Source organism: Pecten maximus, chromosome 14, assembly GCF_902652985.1.
Source record: "Pecten maximus chromosome 14, xPecMax1.1, whole genome shotgun sequence".
Classification (NCBI taxonomy): Eukaryota; Metazoa; Mollusca; class Bivalvia; order Pectinida; family Pectinidae; genus Pecten; species Pecten maximus.
The window spans coordinates 18,255,760-18,267,649 of NC_047028.1; the positions used below are offsets into that span (position 1 = coordinate 18,255,760).

An 11,890-nucleotide genomic window follows, 5' to 3' on the forward strand; every position below is an offset into this window, starting at 1 on the left:
TCTAGGTAGAATCAGCCCAGGTGTTTCAGAAGGGTAAGTGTCATCTGCTTCATAACACGACATCCTTCACGTATGGATAAAAAATCATTCTAGTCAAGTTGTTGACAACCACAGGGAGACCAAGGCAGTCATCGAGTGTGAAAAAAATCAGCCAATGTCTTTTCTTACAGTGGCTTACAATAGGATATCGGTCAAACTTTTTATTGAGTCTGTAGTAAACTTATTGTGTTTTGTTGTTTTGACGGTCTACCTGCTGACGTGGTTTCGTAAACAAAGTTAATCAAAGGTCAGTATATAGGTCGCCAAAGATTCAATGTCATGTTGACAATTGATATTAAGCTAATGGATTACCTTTTTTATTCACGCATGTTGAAGCAAAGTTAACAAGGCGTTAATTGATAGGTTGGGGCTAAGGATATTAAGAATGCGTGAAATTTATGTGTAAAATTAAACACAGAGGTATGTAAACATTGTCGTATAATGTATGTAGGTTTTTAATTAATGTCCTTGCTCCGATCCAGCTTGTTCATGTCAAGGTATGGTGAAAAACAACAAAAGATGGAAACAGCAATATAAACAAATCATCATTTCAACCCAGAATCGCTAAAGCTAGAAAACATACATTCAACAAGAGCAATAGTGATATTGATATATTTAATACATTGCAGCGTGTCATGTGTTTGTGAAGCAGAATGGTCTAGAGGTACGACCCAAGGCTAAGTGACTGAAGGGCCGCTAGTTCGACACCCGGCAGGGACAGTGTGTTGTATCGTTGAATAAGCTACTTAAAACCGTTCTGCTCCAGTCGACTCTATGAGTGCGTCAAAGGGCAGTAACTGGTGGCGCCGAAATGTCAGCACCGACCGTATGCTTCCGAGAGAGTTGCTTAAGGCCCAATAACCATGGATAATAATTTGTGAAATGCTTTGAGACGCTGAATTACTGTAATATATCCTCGATATCTTTATATTGGCTTGTGTTCGCCGTTCATCACTTTTTCGGTAAACAAGAGAAAAAGATGAGTTTGGTTTGAGGATATGTGAAATCAATGTGTAATATTAACTGTTCTTTTGGATTACATTTTCTGTTTATATATTCTCAGCAAGTTCCATACATATCACCGATGTTTAATGTCCATGTACACAGTTATTTCTTTTGTTTGCGTAAAAGAGTGTTGAACAATGTGTATTGAAACCTGTTCTTAAAACATAAAATATCATTATAAGCTTAAACTATTGTTTCTTTGTTCTATTTTCTTTGTTTGGTCATTATTATCTTGTATAGGAAATACGTATTTCGTACAATAACTTTATAACATGACATCATGTCATTGCAAGGGTAAAAATCAGAACGACAGAATGACAAGATGATGAATGATTCACGTGCATGACCACGTGTATCTAGGTATTAACTGATAGAATGACAAGCGAATATTAATATGATAAGAATATTTTGTAAAATATTTCATAATTTCATTACAAAGGCATAAAATAAAAATCCGGATGTAGCCGGAGGCTCTATGTATTTTTACGGTGTTGAATGACCTTTAATGGTTTATATAACACATTCATGTCGATTTAGAAAATGTGTGATAAATCTTATGGGATGTAACCAGGTAATCGATGATGTCAGTTGGCTATATAAAAAGAGAACCTGTAGCCTCGTGGTTCAGTAGAGGCCTTATCCGTGTTGGAGACTTAACATGATATACAGGTCGTTTGGTCTGTGGTAGAAAAGCTAATTATACAGGTGAGTTTGTTAACAGTTAATACACGTTTTAATTGTTTCATAAATAAATGAAATTATACGATTGTAAAGTTAATCTAAATTGAACTAAATAGTATTAAAGTTTCAGAAGATTTAATCATGTTCACTGCAACAATATTTTAACGAACTTAATTAATATTACATAAAAAAAACCTGCAGATTCTGTTGATCAATTTATTTTTATTCAAGCGAAAATAAGCGAAAATTATATGATTAAATTCTAAAACAAATAAATTCATGTTTTTATTTGCTGATGCAATCATCGATTATTTTCGTTCTGCTATTATGTCTGACAACCCATAATGACATGAGTGTTTTGAGCAAGATCCTAAGGTTAGGGACTTTTTGGTGCTGCGTTAAAAGAAAGTTACATTTTATATTCTTAGATAGCGTTTAATCAGGTGACATTTAATGTCATTATGGCAAAAGGAAACCTGGAAAAATTGATCACTTATTATTATTGTTTTTATATTTTATTTATTTATTTACTTATTTATTTATTTTATCATATACAGTATTTTTAACAAAAGTTAATTTCTCTTCATATTGTGGTATTTTTGTGTTTAATTCGATGTGGTAATCGGTTGTGGTCTGTGTCTCTTCTCGATCACAGGCGCTTGCATAGAAAATGTTATTTTCATTTTTTTTTTTTTTATGACAGTGGTATGTGTAATCTGTTAAGTACTTGTACTTAACAGATTACACATACCACTGTCATATAAAAAAAAAATTGAAAATCGTATTTTCTATGCAAGCGCCTGTGTTCTCGATGTGTTAACTGTTTCTGCGACAGGATAATATATCTTGTCTTGAATAATGTATCCCTGTTAAAGTAAAAGATAAACGCTAATTGATTTGGTTCTAAAAAGCAACACATTCAGGCTGTTACTCTTAGTCACATAAGCCAGCATCCTTATTATTATAAGTGGGTCAATGTATTAGATAAAACATTATTGGATGCTGTTATCAAAAATGTCCTCTTTCAAATCAGCTTGAATAAGAAAAAGAAAAAAATAAATCGTTTTGGATTTTAAGTCCGTAGAAATAGAAACAAAATAATTAAAACTGTTCCATCTCGTTCCTCACCATAGCGATAACGCGGTCAAGGCCAGTTGGATATGCCCCGATACCTATCTGACTTCAGTAATCTTTCTGCGTTAATAAAACATTAAATAAGCTAAAAGGTAAACCGAGAATATCAATAAAGCATGGTACTAAAACTGTACCATAAAAGACAATACCGGTTGAAGATCAGAAACATTCACTGGTGTTTTTTATTGTTGATTGTTTCATAACCCTTTGACAATAAAAGTCATTTCGAGACAAATAAACTAACAGATAAAATTAATCCCATACTATTAAGAAGAACATAGTGTTCAGAAAGGTAAGGATTTATATATCACCAATATATCAACCTGTCATTATCATTATAACGTGTGAGTCATATTTCTGTCAATTATATTTTTCGACAATATTGATGACTACGTAATATTGGTAGACATTGTTTGTTAGATAGATTGTGATGGAAAATATCTTAAGAGACATCATTGAAATCATGTACTTAAATTAAGATAGAATAAACTTACTTTGTTCTTTGTAAGTATACATTGCTAGAAATCAAATAGTATCACAACTAAAAAATATATTAGCCTCTTATTACTATAATTGTTAATTATCCGTCCTACCTAAAAGTCATCGTCTGTAGAATGTTTTGAAATGTTGAATTCATATGATATTCATCGTTGCATCACCCGCTGCACATAATTAAGAAAAAACAAAAAACAAAAACAAAAACAAAAACAAAAACAAAAAAAATAACCCGAAAATTTCGTTATTCCAGAACTATTCTAATTAACGAGTTCTATAATGTGAATTATGTAAATTGCTTATATATTGCAGAGAATGAGGGCGTTTACAGAAGTCTTCTTTGCTGTTTTATTGCTTGGACTGGTAACCGCTAAGGAAGGTATGCTTTTCCAAAAAGTACATATAGAACGATGATACCTCAAAGACCGTTTTACCGCTTAGTAAACATTAAGTTCCAACGAAAAAAATTCTTTGTAAAATAAACGGCAAATATTCGGGATATCTCGAAAAAAATTTCATGGGCACCATTAAGTTTGAGATAACGAATTTTGACCTTATATGGTACATTGTATATTTGTACAACCTACATGTTTATTTTAGTGTTCTTTACGCTCTTCTGGGACAAAACAAAATGATCACTTCAAACTGATATTGGGCAGCTTTAATTAAATTTTGCAGAATACTAAATAATAATATTTTGTTTTCATTGTTTGACACTTCTATAGGCATTACCAGACATCTCCGCAGTCGGCGAGCTGCTCATGATATTTGTCGAATGGCCAAAATGGAGATCGGTGGGGAGTTTCCTTGTATGCAAATGCTATATTACGGAAACAATTGTGGCCCCTTTCGGGGAAATAAGCCTCCCGTAGACCCCGTTGACCAGTAAGTAATATTTATTTTGTTGTCATATTATCACAATGTTGTTAAATGTGTATTTTGAGTTATAGCTATTTACATCACTTTTATGTCATTGATGTTGTATTTGAGAGTTATAGCTATTTACATCACGTTTATGTCATTGATGTTGTATTTGAGAGTTATAGCTATTTACATAACGTTTTTGCTATTGACGATGTATTTTGATAGTTATAGCTATTTACATCACTTTTATGTCATTGACTTTTGCTATTGACGATGTATTTTGATAGTTATAACTATTTACATCACGTTATTGTTATTTATTATTCTCAGTTTGACTTTAGTTATATACCCCACTTTTATATGTTTCTATATTATGTTCTCAGGTGCTGCGACAATCATGATCGATGTTTGCACTTCTACCGGGGTATGTGTAATGTTGCCAGGTTTGACATTTATTTTATGCAATACCACTGGGATATTACACCTGCAGACGGACGACCTTACTGCCGTAAGTACTGAAGTCATCACTTATCTTTATCCGATAGGAAAATTAAATTCAAATTAGTCAAATGGTTACTCTAGCGAAAAAAACAATATATATATATATATAAATCGACATGATAACACTTACTTGATTCTAACTGCAAATCGAGGGAGAAAATATAAAAAACAAAACAAAAAACAAATATAGAACTGCATCCAAACTCTTGAAGTACAGGGATAATAAGGTCAGGTACTCTGTAGGGTAAATTTGGTCCAATCCGGGTTAAATAACAAATCATCAAAATGAGAAGTATGTGGTGACAACGGAACCACCAGGGACATCGACAAGTATGTCCAACTTCATATCGGGCAAGGAAAATATAATATTCTTAAATGAAATTAGGTCGACCATAAATCTTCCCAATGGTATTCATCAACTTCCAGTACTCGAAACCTTGTGTTGGTAATATCTAAGTCAGTAGTCGACATCTGCCACAGAGAGCGTGCTAATTGGAATAAAGAATTAAATGGAACATGTAAGGTGTTTACATGTTCCATTTGATTCTTTATTCCAAGGTTCAAGAAGCAGGTATGTAACTATTCAGAAACTGAAAATTAACCATTGTAAAATTGAAATCATCACGTTTACCATTCAGCTTTGTTGGAAGCTGCCTCTGCTGGTTAAGAATATGCCGGTTAAGTATGAATGTGTAAATAACACATTATTAAAATATACGAAGCTTATGATAAAGCACTGAATTGCAGTTATATTTATACCAGAACGATACTGATAAGTTACAATTTGAATGCTTTGAATGATCAATCATCAAAAATATAAAGCTTTAATTCATCACTCTGCTAACGTGATATCATAGTGCTATTGCGGCCATTATTGTTCATGAAGAGTTTTTGATGTTGTCGAGAAAAAATCAACAAGGAAAAATGAGTTATATTTTGTATAAAGTATGCTATGAACAATAATTTATTATATTTGACGTCGAAGATAACACAGCTTAGCATAATGTTGGTTATAGTAGTTTAAACCTTAGCCATTTGGTTATAGTAGCTTTAACCTTAGCCCTTTCATAGTTTGAATAAAACATGAATCTTTTAAATATTTATGATGGCTTATTTAGTGATTTGTCAGCAAACAGGATACCGACAGAGTTAGATTGATGGTAATCTACTCTCCTTCAGCTAACCTTAGTCCTTCCATAGTTAGAATAAAGCAGGAATCTTTTGATTATCCAGGATGGGTTATTTAGTGATTTGCCAGCAAACAGGATACCGACAGAGTTAGATTGATGTTAATCTGCTCTCCTGTGTAAAATGTTAATAATTATTCCCCCAGCTCACCTTATTACAGTATTTTATATTGTTTACTGGATATCCGGTATATGTTCTTAATAAATAGACCAATTGATTCCCGGACATTTCAGGTCGGTTTCTTTATACATGACAGAGCTTATGATACCTATCCATCAAAAATTCGAAATGTTCAAATACATTACCTGTTTTCATGAACAATTACTTGATAACCGTACAAGCTTTGCCATGTCTGTATGATAACACTTTAAATACTCATTAAATAATTCGTTAACGGTTTACTACGTGAAATAAACAGATGTTATAGAATGATATATGTTCTGAACGTACAAGGATGGAATATTCACTGGCAACACAGTGGTTAGCTATTGTTTAATTGCATCAATGTTACATTTTATAAAATCTTTTTCTCATAATATTATAATATGTGCAATACAATGTTATTTCCTTTTAGTGTATATCTTGAAAACTATTGTATGCGTTTCAGTTCCTTTTAATATATATCCTGAAAACTTTATTATGTGTTTCAAATTTTTTTAAATACATTTCCTGAAAAATGTATTTTGTTTCCAAATTCCTTTTAATATAAATCCTGAAAAATGTATTGTGTTTTTCAAATTCCTTTTAATATTTATCCTGAAAACAAACTATATTGTGTGTTTCAGATCAAGGTGGTCATATGTGTGATAGCATGTGTTGTCAATGTGACTTGGAGTTCGTCCGATGTTTGGGACATTCGCTACATACCATGTCTATGATGTGATACAGTGGGTGTAATTTACACGGTTTTCACCTGCTTTACAACAGTTTCTGACCAGTTTCTGCTCCGGTAAACTACCACATTTCTTCATAAAGAAACAAAAATACAATCATAATTGCTAATAAAAACACATATCGTAGATAATCAATCAAAGTACCATGCTATGAATATAATATTATAATTTTTATAATTTTTTTATAATTTCATTCACACCTGGAGGTATATGGAAGCTCGTGCCACGTCTATCATGTGTTTTCGATCGTGTTTTACGGACGTGTATTCCACATTTGGTCGAATATCCGATTGTTGTTTTTGTGCATTTTATGTGATATACCAGTATCAGAGGATTCGTCCAGCATCATCTTCTGTCTCTATGACCTTGTGATTCAAATAAGAAATCAAGATGAAACTATTATTTATTTATCTATTGAAGTTAGATACAGTTTGGATGTTATGATAATTTATTTTATGCACATAAAATCAAGGTGTTTCTGGATGTCTTTATACTATTCAGGACTACAATAATATTCACTTATTGGACGCTTGCCATAGTTATATATACTAAACTATGTATATGTGAAAACATATTTGCTCAAATGTCAAGTCTGCACCCTCTTTTGAGGAAATAATAAATTGTTAAAAAGTATTTAATGACATTGTTGTTTATAAGTAATTGTTGTTAAGCTTCACTTAACGAATATTGTCTGTGTGGAATCCCAAACTGTATATACAACATTTTTTGTGAAAAATACGCCACATTCTACTAAAGTGTAATCTGTAATTTGCAGTCGCTTCTTAAACTACTTTTAAATAAAGTTAGTATGATTGATGCATTTAACAAATGGAAATATACATGTTATCTATTGTTATGTATGGAACATTAATGAATTAGTTCGGATTTCCATGTGTAACAATAGCTTACATGACCATAATAATACTTTGTCAACTTTAATGAATTACAGAAAAATATAACTGCCTCCACACACTTTTTACTCAGTCGACACGAATACAGAAATAGAAATACAATGAAACATTATTAATAGGATTAGAAAAAAACGGTTGTCAAAAGCGAAAATCATGCATTTCCATCAAAATATATCGTTACACCTATACATATCCGTTACGTAACCGAATCTAGGCCAACTCATCCATCAAATCTACACGCAAACTAAATATATCAAATTAATAATGTTAGTATATCATTAACACCAATTTGTATTGTACGGCGAAATAAAAGCTCTACTTAGACTTCAGTAATAAGTATTGTACGGCGGTGGGAGGTGCTGGGTTTCATAGATCATTACAATTCTAATTAGACTTTATTAATAAGTATTTTACAGCGGCGGAAGGGGATCATGCCAGCTCTACTTAGACCTCAGCAACATGTATTGTACGGCCACAGTAGGGACATGGGCTTCATAGATCATTTCAGCTTTACTTCGACTTCAGCAACAAGTATTGTATAGAGATGGTAGGGACTACAGCTTCATATATCATGGCAGCTATACTTAGGCTTAAGTAGCAAGTAGTATACTGAGGCTGGAGGGGTTGGGCTTCATAGATCATGACAGCTCTACTTAGACTTCAGTATTAAATATTGTACGGCGATGGTAGGGGCTGTACTTCATAGATGATGACAGCTCTACTTAGACTTCAGCAACAAGCATTGTACGGCAGCGGGAGGGACTATAGGGCGTCGTAGATCGTGACAGCTCTACGTGGACTTCAGCAACAAATGTTGTACCGCGGCGGGAGGAGCTGGGCTTCATAGATGATGACAACTCTACTTAGACTTCAGTAACAAGTATTGTACAGCGGCATTATGGACTGGAGCTTCATAGGTCATAACAACTCTACTTTAGACTTCAGCAGCATGTATTGTACAGCGTTGGGATGGGCTTCATAGATCATGAGAGCTCTACTTTAGACTTCAGTAACAAGTATTGTACGGCGGTGGGATGGGCTTCATAGATCATAACAGCTCTACTTTAGACTTCAGTAACAAGTATTGTACAGCGTTGGGATGGGCTTCATAGATCATGAGAGCTCTACTTTAGACTTCAGTAACAAGTATTGTACGGCGGTGGGATGGGCTTCATAGATCATAACAGCTCTACTTAGACTTTAGTAACAAGTATTGTACGGCGTTGGGATGGGCTTCATAGATCATGAGAGCTCTACTTTAGACTTCAGTAACAAGTATTGTACGGCGGTGGGATGGGCTTCATAGATCATAACAGCTCTACTTAGACTTCATTAACAAGTATTGTACGGCGGTGAGAGGGGCTTCATAGTTCATGACAGCTCTACTTAGACTTCAGTAACAAGTATTGTACGGCGAAAGTAGGGACTTTTGTTTCATAGATCATTCCAGCTCTACTTAGACTTTATTAACAAGTACGTTACGGCAGCGGATGGGGCTGGGCTTCATAGATCATGACAGCTCTACTTAGACTTCAGCAACATGTATTGTACAGCGACCGCCGTATAATATTCAGGACTACAATAGCATTCACTTATTGGACACTTGTTAGATTTTAAAATACGAGACTATGTATATGTGAAAACACATTTGCTCAAATGTCAAGTCTGCACCCTGTTTTGAGGAAATAATAAATTGTTAAAAAGTATTTGATTATATTGTTTTGAATAAATACATTGTAATTGTTATTGAGATTCACTTAACGAATATTGTCTATGAGGAATCCCCAATGCGTTGTAGCCACGCAAAGTGTAAACACCAAAGACATATTTACAAACAACATTTGTGTGCACACACATTCAACTACAATGAATTTTCAGACGCTTCTTTTACTACTTTTAAATAAAGTTAGTATGATACCTTACCATAATTATACTCTGTCAACTTGAATAAATTACAGAAAAAATAAAACTGCCTGAACGTACACAGAATTCAGTCGACTCCAAAACAAGAATAGAAACACAATGAAACTCTTTTTTTTAAATGGCAAAGACGGTAAAGCGAAAATCATACATTTTTATTAAAACATGCATGTAGTGACACCCATGTATTGGCGTTACGCAACAAAATCTAAGACAACTAATCCGTCAAAGTTAAACGCTTACATTCGCACGAGCAATAAATAAATATACTATAAACTGCCGTTATCAAGGTACATTCATCTTTAATCTACCATATTGCTACATACGAATTGTTACATCCAAAACACAATATCCCGTGAAAACATCGCCGAATCCTTCATCAGGACACCATTTTTCAAATTGCTCCCTCAGCCTGTCAAGATTCCTCATTTACATACGGGGTTGAAGGGTCATGCTATTATATAATCGGCTGTCTCCAGGTGCACTTTTTGGGGCCATCTCCGCATGGATTTTCATAACCCGCATATTGTCCGGAAAACGCATTAGGCCATTTGAAGAGTTTCGTCTAATTAACGATTATTTGAAAAATTTCGTCGAATGAACGATGCTTTATAATCATAAATCACATATTAGTTTAAACGTGAGTGTCTTGTGCACCGAATATGACAGTACACAGGAAAAGCAAACGAAGCCAAGAATGCCTACTCTGCAGTCACATATGTATAGGCCTCGACATTTCATGCTTAAAAAAAAAGAAAGGGGGCAGGATTGATTAGCATATTTTGTCAGAAAGGTCGAACAAAATGCGTATTTATATGATTAACTTTCGACCGTTTGCTGAAATCAGGATAAGACTGTATCAGGTTACTGGTAGTATACCAACATTGCTTACTTCAGACCTGTTTATTTATTTCCACAAATTTTGCAACTATCATGTCGTCCTTAAATACGAAGATCATACTTCAGACCTACCAAACGATTTGTACATTATATGATCAATCTATAATTTATTTCATGAGTCCCACAATGATACATATTCTCAGAGTTACTTTAAAATTATACAATATAAATATAGGACACCTTTTTAACAAATTACACGAACCGACGGTTGCAAACTGCTGATTTTCAAACTACAGTCAATCTAAATTAGGCCTAGAAAAAATAACCTTGAAATTTACCGGAAATGTGTGGTCTATATATTTTTAACTAGTCATGTGGGGGCTCATGATATTTTTTTTTAATTACAGACATGCATAACCATACAGATATGACAGGTTCAATTTGAAAACAAAATATCAAATAAGTATCAGCTATTACCCCATCAAAATGTTAACAACTTCGCAAAATTCCAACCGGTACTGCCAGTTCATGGCATACATATAACTCCGAGACCCTCTCTTGGTAAAGTTATTGAGCACCGTTACATGCAATCTTTTGACTTCTAAACGAAGTTTCAATAATACCGAAATGATGTATTTGAAAAAAAGAAAAGGACAACGCATCACTGGCTTAGAAACATGTTTTTTAATTAGTCCGTGATCTCGCATACAACGACCTGTACATGCCATATAAAACAAAGTATGCCGAGGTGACCCTAAAAAGTAACCTGGTGACAGTCGATTAGATAAGTGCCTTGCCTTTCAACAACGTATGTAAATGAGGAATCTGGACAGACTGAGGGAGTCGTTTGAAAAATGGTGGCCTGAATGAGGAATTTGGCGATGTTTTCACGGATTATTGTTTTGGATGTAACAATTCGCATTGAGTGATGCGGTAGGTTAAGATGAATGTTTCTAGATGACAGTAGTATAATAGTATCCGCCGTGTCAGTTTGAATAATTGTATTTTTAGTCGAATGAAGTGAGATGGAGTGCCGCTTCCCTCGTAGCGGAGTTGCCAACCTTTCACGGTACAAATAGTACTGCCATAAAAAAAAATTAAAAAATTAAAAATCAAGTTTTCTATGCAAGTGCCTGTGATATAGACTTCAAATCCAGTCAAAACAGTGATATTTTACAATCCTATAAATTCTTACCATGGTGCAATTGAACAGAATTAACTTTTAGTCCGTATCATTACAAACCATAAGACTTGCGGTTGATATATAATTTGTTCAGCTGTTTTTAAACTTCAACAACACATGCGAATGATGCATGTTTCAGGAGGACATAATTAGCTCAATTGTTTCGCATATATTGTAAAAAAAAAAGCCAAGTAGTTTTGCTCAAAAATGTCTAAAGCACAAAATAGGATAATTGG

At 33.8% G+C, this 11,890-nt stretch overlaps 1 protein-coding gene across 1 annotated transcript; it reads left to right on the forward strand.

Annotated features, from left to right (window-relative positions):
* Positions 1-1,629: 1,629 nt before the first annotated feature.
* Positions 1,630-7,433, forward strand: LOC117341706 (phospholipase A2 Scol/Pla-like). The gene is made up of 5 exons (XM_033903568.1): positions 1,630-1,749; positions 3,667-3,733; positions 4,080-4,239; positions 4,602-4,726; positions 6,693-7,433. Exons 2-5 carry the CDS (start codon positions 3,670-3,672, stop codon positions 6,788-6,790), a joined length of 447 nt encoding a protein of 148 aa, XP_033759459.1. The 5' UTR covers positions 1,630-1,749; positions 3,667-3,669; the 3' UTR covers positions 6,791-7,433.
* Positions 7,434-11,890: the final 4,457 nt, after the last annotated feature.